We start from the raw sequence: 16,181 nt of genomic DNA, 5'->3' as shown, positions 1-16,181 counted from the left end.
GAAGTATTGAAAGCGAGGCCAACAGAAATAGACATAGCAAAAGCACTTAAGAAGACAGAAGCGGCAACAGGAGAACTCACTACATAGAAACTGATGTTAATTGATCAATTATTCCCGTTCATAGCTAGGGTGAGAAAACTGCACGAAGATCTGGAAAATAGAGCCTCAAAGACTGTTGTACCACTACACTGACTCTAACCCAAGAGACAAGCGCCAGACCAACCTTACAGATATATACAAGACCAGTGTCAGTCTGGATAGCATGGGCACTTGCGCGTGGTAAAGAAAAGGCGCATAAGGACCAAGGAAGAGAAGACAGAATCGTGTCTACTCAAATGACACAAACGAGAAAGGTGGCACCGTGGACCGGGAAGCACGAGAGTACTCCAGCAAGAAAGAGTCACACGGATGCGTTCAAAGATGCAGTCATAGCCAACTACAGGAAGACACGAAGAAACAAGAGAAGCCCACATGAAGATAACAATGAACTGAACGATTACCTGGACAGCACAGCGCATCTAGGAAACAACATTTGGTACCAGCACATGAAGGAAATTGGAAGACGAAATTCAGAAGGATAATGCTTTGTGTGTGCGCTTCTATTGTACAGCATGGGAAAATCCAAGATCTTCATGGCTGTAGAAATTGATGTCCCGACAGCACACTGTTTGTCACACGTAGTAATGTGCAACACCAGAGGACAATTTATGGGAAGAGATGCCTCACTGATATGGGCAACGGAAACAGCATATCCCGATGAAAATGATTATGTCCAGAACATTAAGACAAGAAACAGAGCTCATTCCAGGAATCACGTGATCAGGTATGAAAAGCCAGAAGCGAAAGGAACAGGAACAAGATGGGAGGTTAGCCCGAGACTGAACATCCAAGGAAAAACTCAAGAGGAAGCCAAAACTTGGAAGAACAGAGGCCAAATGCAGATCTGGGTAACAGTGCTATCGCCAGACGGATGGGAAGCAGGAGTAGTGATATGCCGAGCATGGATGGTCTATGGAGCCTACAAAGAAGCAGTAGAAAACTCACAGAGGTTGTGCACACCTCTATGGCCAAAACTCACAAAGTTACTGACATGGGTCGAGGACAGAGGAGGACCCTTGCAGATAGTACCACTGGAGAGCCCAAAACCGTGCTTCATAAACAATGGCACGAGGATGATGGGAGAGAATCAAGACTGCGGAAGAATCTTCGAAGTTCCAGGAATGACTCACAGAACTGCAGTAAATATGGATCATTACTGGGCGTGTGGATCGAAAGCATGCATAAGACTGCTTAGGAACTGGGGAGGCATATACACGATAGAGAATGTCCACGTTCCTGCACTAGTGATCCCGAACAGTGACCTGAACATTGACAGCTTTCCAAAAGCAGATGCCCACCTGAGGAAAAGGAGATCTGCAGAATTGGTATCCCGAATGAAGAGAGAAAACTACTTTTCTACCAAATCGGAAGAGGCATTCCATGCAATCCTGTATGAACCCAGGCTCTTTAGCCTCACCTCATCAGTGTTCACAACGATCCTCATGGATCCAAATTGGAGTAAATACTAAATGGTTGCAGATAACCAGATGGGAGTTATTGCAGACCATTAACCCTACCATAAATGGATTCAACGCAATCAAAGAAGAACTAAGAGCAATCCGACTGATGACCCTCCAGAACAGACATGTACTTGACATGATCACAGTGATGGATGGAGGTGTTTGCACAAAAATTGCAGAATCATGTTGCACATTTATACCTTCGCATGACAAAGAGAATGGAACTTTAACAGAAGCCATAAGCAAACTGACAAACCTACAGAACCAGATGATCAATGAAACTGAATGAAACTGACGAAGTTGGTGATGACAGCTGGTTTGGAACACTATTCTCATGGGTCCCACAATGGATGGCAGACATATTCAAGTTTCTGGGAGCCCTGCTACTTATGATACTACTAGGATTTTGTGTAATCAAAATAATCATCACACAATGTCAGAAATGTGCTAAGAAAGCCATAGGGATGAAGATCATGATTGATGTCAAACCAGGAGGGAAGCCGAGAGACCTGACAGATGAAGAAATAAGAGACTTTGTGAAGGTCAGCGAATTTGCGCCAGAAGGAACAAAATTCCTGTACCCCAGGAAACGAAGAAATTATGAAGGGAAATGGATTTATTGCAGCCCAAATGGACAATATCAGCTTATGACCTGGAACAAAGATGAAAGTGTAAAAACAGCAGGAAGCCTGAAAGGAGTGATAAAAATATGGACTCCAAAGAAACACACGCTTTCACCATCATGTACCAACCCAGAAGATGGAAAATTGGATACAGAAGATCCAAGTAAGAGTAACTCAAAGGAGGAAGAAGAAGTGGTCGATAAACCGACCAGAGGGGGGTGTGTAGAGGAGGCCCCAAATAGGGCCTGCACTCCTGTCACCCATTTTGAGATGCCAGAAGCATACTCGCCAAGATATGTGACGTATAAGGAACAAATAAACCAACAGAGAGCCACAGTAGGGCTCTGTCCAGTGCCCATCAGAAGAACTTGTATACCAATTGAAGCACCAATAACCAGACAACCATGGACCGCACAATACCCATTGAGACAACCGAACCAGCAGCTGACGCAAAATGAAGACTACTTACAAACTGTCCCGGAAGAGACACAGAGGGCTGTGTCACAATGGTCCAGACAGACTCACAGATGAAAGTAACGACAACCAAAATGATGATAAACAAAGACAAAATGTCACGAATGAGGATGTAATACACATAAAGGAAGACACAATGCTGAACTATGTAGAAATGTAACCACTTAAACAGAATGGAAGTATGTTAGGGGCCGAATGCCTGCAAATAGGCTTGGAACGCAAGAAGCTAAGGAAATTATACTGCTTGCAATGCTTAGTAGGAGGATAGAGCCGCAAGCGCCAAGTATATATATCTACCTCAAGCAGCACACTATACAAGTGCGACTCCATTTTATAAAAGCAGAATTTAGCCCAGAATGGCGGGGCCAAACAAGCCAAGATTCATATGCCTGCAAGACAGACGAAAGAGCGGAATCGAAACTCAATGAGAAGTAGCTCATGCTTGGGAATTCGAGGTCAACCCCAAGATGGTAGGAGAGCAGCAGCTCCAGAGAAACTAAACCTAAGAGCATAACAGCCAGCCAGTGAAGGTCGAGATAAGGAGGCCCAGGCAGGTGGCAAGGCCGAATAAAGAACCAAATGCTCAAATAGAAGGAGAATGAAGCAGATCTACGGTCAACTAACACGTGACCAACCAGGCACAGAGAGGTACCCACGTCTGATGTCATCCAAAACCAGAGGGTGCCATAACTTTTCATGATAACAAGCTACAGTTTCGAGGCCAACTTCAGCCAACGAATTGGCACATAGCCCAAGAGTACTGATTGCTGGAAGTACGGCAGGGTGAATCGTGGGGCACTCCGCACCTGGGTGGCCGTTCTGCATGCTGCTAATTAAAGTGGAGATTTATGTCTAGGGGTGTAACCCACCTAATCACAATGGACCAAATAATCTAGGGTCCTATAGCTATTAGAACCAATGAGACTTTGTACTTTTAGTGACGTCTACCACGAGTGATGTAGAGGGATGGGCATAGACGCCCACCCGATAAGAGTTATCCAATCCCCACACTCTGTTACCATATACAGATATAGTACTTATACTTAAGTTACCTTTTCCAACTAATAGAATTGCATGACAAACGTTTGAGTTTTACACATCAATGATGACGAGAATCTGCTATAAATGTTACTGTTTGCATGAAGAAGTTGGAGGTTGAAGCGAGACAGGCGATCACATCACTGCTGATTTCCATTTGTTTCCCCGTTTTATGTACTTGTCATTAAACGGACTTCCCTTTGCCAAACCATTGACTTGTCCTTATTGATTGGTGTTGGAGTAAGAGAATCCTGCACTCCATCCTCCTCAAGGTGCAGCTATCTCATGTTAAGGTACCGGAGGGCGTGCCCTGAATCTCATGGGCCCGTTCAGAGGTCGCTTTACACTCCAGTACAACAGTTCGTAGGTAGGAGATGGATATGGATCTGGTAGGGGGGTGGCCTTAGGGGATATGATATGGGATATAATATGATAATGCATTTATATCTCTCTTTCTACACATTGGGACGGCCGGGATTGGGGATGTGTGTGGATGTGATAGTATGGGATGGATGAGAGCTTGTAGATAGTATGGGATGGAGGAGAGCTGGTAGATTGAGTGTGGATGGAGAGGTGGCTGGGAGGGGCTGGGTGGGGATGTGATAGTATGGGACGGCTGGGAGCTGGTAGATTGAGTGTGGATGGAGAGGTGGCTGGGAGGGGCTGGGCGGGGATGTGATAGTATGGGACGGCGGGAGCTGGTAGATTGAGTGTGGATGGAGAGGTGGCTGGGAGGGGCTGGGTAGGGATGTGACAGTATGGGACGGCCAGGAGCTGGTAGATTGAGTGTGGATGGAGAGGTGGCTGGGAGGGGATGGGTGGGGATGTGATAGTATGGGACGGCCGGGAGCTGGTAGATTGATTGTAGATGGAGCGGTGGCTGGTAGGAGATGGATGGTGATGTGATAGTTTGGGACGGCCGGGAGCTGGTAGATTGAGTGTAGATGGAGAGGTGGCTGCGAGAGGATTGGTGGGGATGTGATAGTATGGGACGGCCGGTAGCTGGTAGATTGAGTGTGGATGGAGAGGTGGCTGGGAGGGGATGGGTGGGGATGTGATAGTATGGGACAGCCGGGAGCTCGTAGATTGAGTGTATATGGAGAGGTGGCTGGGAGGTGATGTGTGGGGATGTGATAGTATGGGATGGCTGGGAGCTGATAGATTGAGTGTAGATGGAGAGATGGCTGGGAGGGGATGGGTGGGGATGTGATAGTATGGGACATCTGGGAGCTGGTAAATTGAGTGTAGATGGAGAGGTGGCTGGGAGAGGATTGGTGGGGATGTGATAGTATGGGACGGCCCGGAGCTGGTAGATTGAGTGTAGATCGAGAGGTGGCTGGGAGGGGGGTGGGTGGAGATGTGATAGTATGGGACGGGCGGGAGCTGGTAGATTGAGTGTAGATGTGTAGAGGAGGTCCCAGACATGGCCTGCACCCTTGCCCCTAATTTCTGGGTACCAGGAGCATACTCGCCCAGGTATGTGACGTATGAGGATCAGATGAACCAACAAAGAGCCGTACTGGGACTCTGCCCAGTGTACATCAGAAGATCTATACTTATTGAAGCGCCCATAACTAGACAACCCTGGGCAGCACGGTACCCTATAAAACAGCCGTACCAGCCGCTGAGACGAAATGAAGAGTACCTACAGACGGTCCATGAAGAGACCCAAAGAGCCTGAATGGAAGGCCAGTGGAAATGACGTAAGAGTCTGAAGAGACTCGCGAATGAAAAAAATGACTACCAAAGATAGCACTCCAGTGCAAGCAGTTATGAAAATACATGTAATGAACGCAGGAAAGAGACGATGTTAAAACGTAAGGAAATGTGCTACAAGACAAGATGAAAGTAACTGACCAATTAACGCATGTAAATAGGCTTGGAACGCAAGAAGCTAAGAAAATGATACTGCTTGCTATGCTTAATAGAATAATAGAAGCGGATTGCGCCAACTATATATCTACCTCAAGAAGCACATTATACAAGTGCGACTCCATTTTGTAAAGCAGAAATGTGCCCAGGCTGCCCGAGGCCTAAGAGGCCAGGTTTCATAACCCAGCCAGAGTCGAGAGGAAGAGCGGAATCGAAACTCAACAAAGAGCGGTTCATGCCGGGGAAATCGAGGTCAACCAGAGAAAGGGAGGAGAGCATCAGCTAACAAGAATCAAACTTCAGAGCATACCAGCCTGCCCCGTGAAGGTCAAGATAAGGGAGGCGCAGGTAGGTGGCGAGGCTACAGAAGAACAATTATGCGAAAAGCTGGAAGCTGAAGCAGATTCATGGTGAACAGACACGTGACCAGCTAGGCGCGAAGAGGTACTACCGCCTGATGTCATCCAGAACCTGAGGATGCCATAACTTTTCATGATAAGAGGCTACAGTTTGGAGGCCATACCCAGCCAACTAATTGACACACAGCCCTAAGATACTGATTGATGGAAGGGAGGCAGGATGAAACTTGGGACACCAGGCACCTGGGTGTCCATGCTGCATGCTGCTAATTAAAATGGGGATTTATGTGTAGGGGTGTAACCTGCCCAATCACAATGGACCAAGTTATCTAGAGTCCTATAGATGTTAGAACCAATAGGACGTCGTACTTGTAGTGACGTCTATCACGTGTGATGTAGAGGGAGGGGCGTAGACGCCCACCCGATAAGAGTTATCCAATCCCCATGCTCTATTACCATACACAGATATAGCACCTATACTTAAATTACCTTTCCTAACCAATTATATTGCATGACGAGTTTTGTAGAATTAGACGTCAGTGATGACGAGAATTTGCTATAAAAGTTACTGTTTGCATGAAGAAGTTGGAAGCTGTAGCGAGACAGGTGATCGCAACGATGCTGATTCCCATTTGTTTCCCTGTTTGATGTACTTGTCATTAAACAGACTTCCCTTTGCCAAACTACTGAGTCCTCCTTATTGAGTCGTGTTGGAGTAAGTCAATCCTGCACCCCCAGTCCTCACATGGTGCAGCTGTTTTGTCTTACAAGTACTAGAGGGTGAGCACTGACCTATGGGCCCGTCGGTGAATTTCCCGCCCTTCTGTACAGATGGAGAGGTGGCTGGTAGGAGATGGACGGGGATGTGATAGTATGGGACATCTGGGAGCTGGTAAATTGAGTGTAGATGGAGAGGTGGCTGGGAGGGAATGGGTGGGGATGTGATAGTATGGAAAGGCCGGGAGCTGGTAAATTGAGTGTAGATGGAGAGGTGGCTTGGAGGGGCTGGGTGGGGATGTGATAGTATGGGACGGCCGGGAGCTGGTAGTTTGAGTGTAGATGGAGAGGGGGATGGGTGGGGATGTGATAGTATGGGACGGCCGGGAGCTGGTAGATTGAGTGTAGATGGAGAGGTGGCTGGGAGGGAATGGATGGGGATGTGATAGTATGGGATGGCCGGGAGCTGGTAAATTGAGTATAGATGGAGAGGTGGCTTGAAGGGGATGGGTGGGGATGTGATAGTATGGGACGGCCGGGAGCTGGTAGATTGAGTGTGGATGGAGAGGTGGCTGGGAGGAGATGGGTGGGGATGTGATAGTATAGGACGGCCGGGAGCTGGTAGATTGAGTGTGGATGGAGAGGTGGCTGGGAGGGGATGGGTGGGGATGTGATAGTATGGGACGGCCGGGAGCTGGTAGATTGAGTGTGGATGGAGAGGTGGCTGGGTGGGGATGGGTGGGGATGAGATAGTATGGGACGGCCGGGAGCTGGTAGTTTGAGTGTAGATGGAGAGGGGGATGGGTGGGGATGTGATCGTATGGGACGGCCGGGAGCTGGTAGATTGAGTGTGGATGGAGAGGTGGCTGGCTGGGGATGTGATAGTATGGGACGGCCGGGAGCTGGTAGATTGAGTGTGGATGGAGAGGTGGCTGGGAGGGGTGGGTGGGGATGTGATAGTATGGGATGGCCGGGAGCTGGGGCTTTGAGTGTAGATGGAGAGGTGGCTGGGAGGAGATGGGTGGGGATGTGATAGTATGGGATGGCCGGGAGCTGGTAGATTGAGTGTCGATGGAGAGGTGGCTGGGAGGGGATGGGTGGGGATGTGATAGTATGGGATGGCCGGGAGCTGGTAGATTGAGTGTGGATGGAGAGGTGGCTGGGAGGGGTGGGTGGGGATGTGATAGTATGGGATGGCCTGGAACTGGGGCTTTGAGTGTAGATGGAGAGGTGGCTGGGAGGGGATGGGTGGGGATGTGATAGTATGGGACGCCCAGGAGCTGGTAGATTGAGTGTGGATGGAGAGGTGGCTGGGAGGGGTTGGGTGGGGATGAGATAGTGCGGGGCAGCCCGGAGGTGTTCGCTTAGTGTGGTTGGGGTTTGGCCGGGGGAGTTGTCAAGGATGATTTTGATAGACATGTGTCTATGGGGATTTCTGGACTGGATGGGCAGGCGGCAAGCAGTGGATGGCTGCGGACGTGGAGAATAAATAGAGACGCAGCAGTCATGGCATGGATGCAGAGGTAGCTCTGTGGTATGGATGTAAAGGTGGTACTATAGGATCGAATGTACGTGGCATAAAACGTGGTTGGCTGATGGATACGACCACGTTGTCTGAGAGGCGGGAGGTTGACGGCAGGCTGGGATGGCCAGGCAGGAATGAGAATGAGATTGTGCAGTTAGAGGTTGGGTGGCAGTGTACCAATATGGGATGGTTAGAAAACTGTGTGGACGGGCTAGATGGGTATGGCAGTACGCAGTAGAGGGTCCACTGATTGGCTAAGGATGGCTAGTGTTCGGCTAGAAGTTGAAGAGTAGGAATTGTTGACAATGTAGTGTAGCATGGCATTCCATCGGCAGTTGAACCAGTCCTATAGCAATAACCTTCTCTACTCCATGATGTAAAGAGTCACCCCCCTTAAAAAGGCTGACACTTACTGCCTCTGTGCTCGTCCACGACTGGCCCTTGCGCCTCGTTGTCCTGCCTTTCCATGGGTTCTCCCTGAATGGGTGCTTCTTTCGGGGTATCCACCAGGAGCATCTCTCCATCGCGCCCACTCCCAAAGTCCTCCAGGGAGACATGCTCCTCATTCCCAGCCCCTTCCTCCTTGGGCTGGTCCATAAGCCTATCATTGGGTGCCAGTGCCAGGTGGCCATCCATGCCCCCATGCCCTTCTGGATCAGGACCATGGTTTGGGGTGGTTCTCACACTTCCAACAGCTTTGAGGAGGTTGTTGTAGGCAGGTGGCTCCCCAGGGCTGTTCTTGCCACTCGCTCCGCTGTTCTGATGGACAATTCCGACAAACTTAAGGCCCCGGACCGCTGCATCTTCAACCTGGAAAAGAAATAAAGACATGAAGCGAAATGTTCAAGAACCAGGAAGATACATTTTTGGGGGTGGGGCGGCATTTGGGGGCCTAGTTTCAAGGAACAGTGCAGCGCCTAACTACTGTAGCTGTAAATTATTGAACAACAACAACCACATTACAGTGTTTGGGAACTGGAAGAGGAACCACGAGCTGGGGGTAGATCTCTGTCTTCGGCTGGGGCCTCCCTCTGGAACAGCCTCCCTGACACTCTAAAACTTGAGGAGAACCATCTCCGGTTCCGGAAGCACCTCAAGACCTTCCTCTTTTCTTCTGCCTTCGTTCTCCCTCTCCCCTGCTGATCTGTTCTCTCTTGGCACCGTGCACCTGGCCACCCTCTGTCCTCCGGGCCCAGGTACCTGCTCACACTGCCATCCTCCCGCAATGCCTCCGGGCCACCCCTTGCAATGGGGTCTGTATCTGTACCCATACAGCCCCCCTTTTTCTTCCTGCACTTATCAGACCTACCCTGTCTGCTGCCTTAAACATAGCACTTGCAAATTGTTGGCTGCACTACCACTGTTTGTTGCCTTTATTTATTTATTGCTATTTATCTGTTTCTACTCTGCTTCACACTTTCTACTTCTCCCCCCTTCCGTGCACTTTTCCCCTCCCCCTCTCCTATGCACTTGCGCGTTCTCAATATCACGGGGCCTACTAAGATCGCTGTTTTGTTCTCCCCTGTTCCCCTCCCATGCCTTGTCATGCTCTGAAACACTTGTGTACGAGCGGGATAGAAATAAAATATCAATATCAATAACCAGGCATCAGACACTAGGATTTGAAGTGGCAGGAATGTAACTGGGGCAATACTGGGTGGCCCATTGTGCAGCTCGGATTAAAACCCAGAAGCCTTGGTTCCAAAGTCAACAACTTAGCCTTCTACGTGGCTGTCCTTGCTTGTAAACATCCTTGCAATGGGGTCCCCCAACAATATGGCCAACCACTTCCCTGTATTTCATGGGCTGCTTTATTGCTAGGACGCCCTTACATACAGAAGGAAGTGTGCTATGGGGAGGTGACAGTGCCAGCCGCAAACCAGAATGTTGTGTCCTTTCTCTGTGTTGTCCTTTTGTGTTTTGAGGGTGGGATGTTGTGTTGTTACGCTAATGATGATGTGATGAGCTGCGTTGCTGCGGGTTGGCCTGTTCTATGTACCATGTCAGTTTGTCATATTGCATGTGTGTACTTTCTCTGTGTTCTTGGTTTGTGTGTGGATGGAGCTGTGATGTGGCTTGGTGTACTGGTTGAGTGAGTGATGTTGTGCTGAGCAATGATGATAAGAAAAAGTGGTGTGTGTTAATGATCATTCCTTGTTCTGTTCCGAGAAACATTGCTATTCTCTTGGGTTCCAGACCGAGGGAGTAGCACAGTCCTCATTGGCCGCCAGGCAACACGTGGGACCACCCGACCAAGATATTCTGCCGGGCCGGTCTAATTGCTCACCCTAGCAGTGCCTGGGAGCTACCGCAGTACCAGGCCTCCCTTGCTAGTCTTTTGGCCCCTCCTTTGTTCACTCTCAGTATGTACAGGCCCAGCACCAAGGAACTAGCAGACCCCTCATTGGCCACCATTGAACACATGATTCTAGTTGAAGAAGATCCTCTGCCTTGGGGATGTTCTGCTGTGCCTGTCTCATTTTCCACTTACATGGCGGCTCGGATGAACACAAGGCTTTCCTGACCCGGAGCTTTCCCACACAACATTTTTTTATAAATATTGTTATAAGGACCTTATCAGAATCTTATAAGATCTTACATGAACCCTACTTCAAACTGTTAAGGTTTTATATTTCTGTGTGATGTCACACGTTCTTATAAGTTATTATAAGAATCTTGTAGTGCATGTTTGTATGGATTGTTTCATCCTGTGCTCAGCTTGCTCTTTGTGTGTCCCACCTCTTCTCAGCAACCCCCTCAATAAGCTTGCACTGTGCTCATTGGCCAGCATGCACCAGGTGTCCCCAACCCCTCACCCTCTTCCGGTGCAGCCATGCAGCATCCGAACAAGGGCGTCCAGCGAAGTCCAGTTGGAAAGGGTGGCACGTGTGTGTCTGCTTTACGGACGCCTTCCCCTCCACTTTGCCCAGTTTCCAAAAAGTTTCACAAGATGCCGAAAGCTGCCCCAAGACCACTCCACTACCAAACCACAGTGAGTACCAGAAAGACTCCCATGTCTTTAAGGTTTTCTGTGTTGGACACAATATTAAGTGGGGACAGGAGAGGCCCTGGTGCACTGTGGGAACTTTCCTTAATGTGTGGGACCCAGGATCTCAGACCCATATCAACATTGAAAGAGGACTTGAGAACTTCTTAAATATACCTACTGTGGTTCAACTAAGGCACCAACCACCTGCTCCCATATTCCTCACACCCTCCACCTCGAGCCTGTTGCTGGGCTCAACCACACACTCCACTTTCACTCCTACTGGTTCCCGGACTTCCCGCTTCACCAGGTCCCTTACAAGCCCCTGTATCCTTACTCCCTACTATTGCTCACCATTAGTTTATGCTCCAATGTTATCCAATAATTTCTTTAAAATGCTAAATCACCTATAGGTGGGATGCCTACCGCCACGCTTTATCATATATGTGCAGTGTGTTTGTTCCAATCTCCTCCTGTCACCAATAACATACAGACATGTACCCTGTTACAAACTTGCGGTTAGAAGGCGCTGGCTGCTGGAAGAAGGTCCGAAAAGGTTGGTGTCCTTGACAGTTCGCGTGAACGGTCAAAGACACCGACCTTTTCTGTTCTCATCTTGGTGACTGGGGGCTCTAGTCACGTCTAAAGACTATTGCGGCTACACAACACTTGTGCATTTGCCAATATCAATAGTGTTAGGTGTCAGCTCGGTGGGGGTGAGCCCAGTCTCTATAGACACTGACGTAAGATGCCAGATCCTGATTGGACGTGTTAGTACAGATATTCTAAGCATTTCTTTCCTGACCCCTAAAATTAGTTCCCCTAATATTTTAGGAGGTGTATAATTTTATATTTTTAACTCCAATCCTATAATATTTGGGGACGTTTTTGATTTTACTGAGGGTGCATTTTTTGGGAAATGTCGACCTCTGGTGGCCATTTCTCAGGTGACTTTATCACTGACACCTAAGCAAGCACTTGAAACGTCAGCAGTTTTCCTCTTTCTATCTGCAGACTTGCTCTCCCTGTTCATATACTTGTATATATCAGTTTTCAACAGATCATCCCTTTCACGTGGTACTACCAGCCTTCACCTTTCCAAAAGAAAAAAATAACATGGTTTTACCTTTTTAAATACGAAATAAAATAAAACAAGCTACATTCTTTATCTCAGAGCTGTGTGCTGGGAAACAGTGACTTCTGCGGGGATCATGGAAAGGGACTGGGGTACCCTGAGGGCCACGGGAAGCCACCCCCGCTTTGTGATGCGACCCCTTAAGGTGACGTAAGGGGGATCCCTCCAAGATGCTCAAAACAAGGGGGATCCCTCCAAGATGCTCAAAACAGAGCAGCCAGGTGTAATAAAACCATGAAGCAGAAGTGCATAACATATCCGGGGGTGAAAGTATTGTGAGGGACATTCAGGGTGCATACCGCCTACCTCAGGTTTATTCTAAAGTACCAGTAATGTAGCAGGAGGTGTGTCCTGCAGGTAATCCAAGTGGCATAGCTCTCAACTCACCTGCTTTTGGCGGGTGTCACCCGCCTTCAAAGCAGACGAATCACCCGCCAAGTCCCTCATACGCCCATTCACTTCAATGAGCCTCTCACCCGCCAAAAAGAAAATCGGGTGTTTTCACCCGCCTAGGTGACAAAAAAGGTTGGGAGCTATGAAGTGGAGCACAGACCACACAGTAGAAGAGTGACTGCTTGTGAAACAGCAGAAACCTTTGCAGGGAGTCAGCATTACCGCCCGAACAGGGAGACGGAGAAAGGGACCATTGGCTGCCATGACTCTCTTGCCTGACTTCAAGATGGCGCCCAGCACCTTTAAGCCCTTGGACCTTAGAGAATCAATCAAACCTGGATGTGGTCCCACGGCAATTAGGACATGTGTAATGCCTGAAATCAGTAAGAAAGAGGGAACACGTGGGAGGGCGAGAGCCCTGAAGGTATTAACCGATGTATGAAGGGAAGGGCCCAAACTCTCTGCCATTATTGAGTCCCTTTCAGCCAGGACCACCATACATGAAAGCGACTGAAGGAGGCCAGTAGGTGGAGTAGCATTCCTGACAGGTGGCTATAAGACAGTGCAGAAGGAGATCATGGCAGGTGGCTGAGCCAGATGGTCCACTTCCTGAGACAGACTGTGCATCTAGGACAGACTGGTGCAAAGAGTCTGCTGGGAGGTGCAGCCTAGAAACTAGCAAGTGCTAGACCATTGAGAAGGAGCAGTGTGTTCATCCTGGCTAGGGGACGGTGCAGTGTGCTTAGCCTGCCTGGGGGAAGGAGCAGTGTGCGTGGCCTGCCTGGGGAAAGGAGCAGTGTGCTTGGCCTGCCTGGGGAAAGGAGCAGTGTGCTTAGCCTGCCAGGGGGAAGGAGCAGTGTGCTTAGCCTGCCTGGGGAAAGCAGCAGTGTGCTTAGGCTGCCTGGGGAAAGGAGCAGTGTGCTTAGCCTGCCAGGGGGAAGGCGCAGTATGCTTAGCCTGCCTGCGTGAAGGTGCAGTGTGGTTAGCCTTCCTGGGAAAAGGAGCAGTGTGTTCCTCCTGCCTAGGGGACGGTGCAGTGTGCTTAGCCTGCCTGGGGGAAGGAGCAGTGTGTTCATCCTGCCTAGGGGATGGTGCCGTGTGCTTAGCCTGCCTGGGGGAAGGAGCAGTGTGTTTAGCCTGACTGGGGGAAGGAGTGGTGTGCTTAGCCTGCCTGAGGGGAGGAGCAGTGTGTTTAGCCTGCCCGGGGGCAGGAGCAGTGTGTTTAGCCTGACTGGGGGCAGGAGTGGTGTGCTTAGCCTGCCTGGGGAAAGGGGCAGTGTGCTTAGCCTGCCAGGGGGAAGGCGCAGTGTGTTTAGCCTGCCTGGGGGAAGGAGCAGTGTGTTTAGCTTTCCTGGGGGAAGGAGCAGTGTTCTTAGCCTGCCTGGGGGAAGGAGCAGTGTGTTCATCCTGCCTGGGGGAAGGAGCAGTGTGTTTAGCCTTCCTCGGGGAAGGAGCAGTGTGCTTAGCCTGCCTGGGGGATGGAGCAGTATGTTCAGCCTGCCTGGGGGAAGGAGCAGTGTGTTCATCCTGCCTGGGGGAAGGTGCAGTGTGTTTAGCCTTCCTGGGGGAAGGAGCAGTGGGTTCATCCTGCCTGGGGGAAGGAGCAGTGTGTTCATCCTGCCTGGGGGAAGGAGCAGTGTGTTCATCCTGCCTGGGGAAAGGAGCAGTGTGTTCATCCTGCCTGGGAGAAGATGCAGTGTGTTCATACTGCCTGGGGAAGGAGCAGAGTGCTCAACTGCCTGGGGAAGGAGCAGTGTGTTCATCCTGCCTGGGGGAAGGAGCAGTGTGTTCATCCTGCCTGGGGGAAGGAGCAGTGTGTTCATCATGCCTGGGGGAAGGAGCAGTATGTTTAGCCTGCCTGCGACCTTAGCCCAGATCATGTTTCTTCACCCTGAGACCACCGAGGTTCATGTGCTAGAAATAGAGAGTGCAGTCGTGTTAACCTGCTGGGTGGAAGCCTGGCCAGTGCAGGCGACCACAGTGACTTGGGAAGACCCCTGGCAGTGAGCTAATCATTATTGCAGTCTGTCAATCACCTCAGTAGGGAGACCTTTCCTGCTTTTCTCTGGACAATGTGTCCAGAGGACAAGGCCGGGGAGAGGGTCATCCCCAGGTCTTGTCCTGGTAGGAGAGTCGTGTGGGGCTACAGAATCCAGGGGAACGACTCTGGAGCAATTGTCCGGAGCAGAACTGAACCATCCTGCGGTTCTTTAAATGTCCTGACACTGTGCGTGAAATAAAGGACTCGTCAAGGGCTGGCACCTTGAGGTCGTGTTCATTAGAGTGGGCACCTGGACGTGCAAGCCCTCTTAGAATAGAGCCCTCCACCGGACAGGGTTTATCATAGCTTTGCCTCTCTGTTCTCTGTTGGTGTGTCCTTAAGCCCTGTGGGCGTTCTCTCTCCCCCTGACCGCCATTCTCAATCGCTATAGGGAAGTGAACCCCAGGTAAGGAATCCAGAAAGAAGGCCAGGGGAACAGTGAACCAGGCCTAGAGAGATACCTACGAGGAGGTTACCTATCCTATTGAACCCTGAGGGCCGCTGTTCAGCCAGCAAGGCCATCCTTTCTTTACTGTGAAACCCTTTTTTATAATTATTGCTCTTCCATCCGCCTCATGACATTGGTTAAACAGTGTTTCAGTACACATTAAGCTGCTTGATCGCTGCAATTCACCCATTCGCTTTTAGACAGCTATTTGTACATAAAGTTTTAAGTTAACTTAATGTGACAAGGATTTAGACAACGCCGAGAATGTGCAACTGGCCTTCTAGTTCGTGTATGTATTTTTCCATGAGCGGCAGAAAAAAGGGCCAACACCACATATACTTTGCATATCAATAGCCTCTGCATACAGGTGACACCTCTGAACCCAAACAAAAAAAGCAGTTCAAGTGTAAACCTCTGCTTCCTTGGAAACTCCTGCCTGGCACCTGTTAGGGATGGTAGGGACAGGCGAGAGTGCATGAAGGATTGTCCCTGGTCATATGATGGTTGTGACTGGGCATCTACATCTGTATCTGGGCATAAGGAGCCATACCTGACGATATGAGGCTACACCGAGGCATCCAGTGCCTATAGTTGTGCTTATAACACTGCACGTAACTTAAGATATGGTTTGAGGCTTGGGTACATTCTTGTACGCCCAAATACCGCCAGGCTAGAAAAGTAAACATTTAAAAAAATCATTATGCCATCTCATAAGCCCAGCTACCTCCCTCACAGCTCACACATACTTCCATACACCCAGCTACAATCTCATATGCCAGGAGCAGCTTTAAAATGCTGGTCGCAGCTTCTCAGGCCCAGCTGATTCCTTCCTATGCCATGCGAAGCAGCATGGGTCTACGAGCTTGCAACGGCAATGCCCCACCAATGCCAAAGCAAAGTAAACACTGTTGGCTTTGCAAGCATTCGTTCATTTTGCCTTGATGAAGTTACACTAAATGCAGATCTTTTATTGGACTAACTGGGAACATTATGCAGAGTTTGAATACTGCA

At 49.5% G+C, this 16,181-nt stretch overlaps 1 protein-coding gene across 1 annotated transcript in view; it reads right to left on the bottom strand.

Moving 5' to 3' along the window:
• RFTN1 (raftlin, lipid raft linker 1) overlaps positions 1–16,181 on the bottom strand; it is a 694,433-nt gene that overhangs the window by 89,287 nt on the left and 588,965 nt on the right. Inside the window, exon 5 of the mRNA XM_069648901.1 lies at positions 8,581–8,977. Within this exon, the coding sequence (XP_069505002.1) occupies positions 8,581–8,977 (397 nt within the window). The remainder of the gene's footprint in view (positions 1–8,580; positions 8,978–16,181) is intronic.

Source organism: Ambystoma mexicanum, chromosome 2q, assembly GCF_040938575.1.
Source record: "Ambystoma mexicanum isolate Mex_15411 chromosome 2q, UKY_AmexF1_1, whole genome shotgun sequence".
Classification (NCBI taxonomy): domain Eukaryota; kingdom Metazoa; phylum Chordata; class Amphibia; order Caudata; family Ambystomatidae; genus Ambystoma; species Ambystoma mexicanum.
The sequence above is the reverse complement of the archived record's forward strand: the minus strand, read 5'-3'. Positions and strand labels throughout refer to the sequence as shown.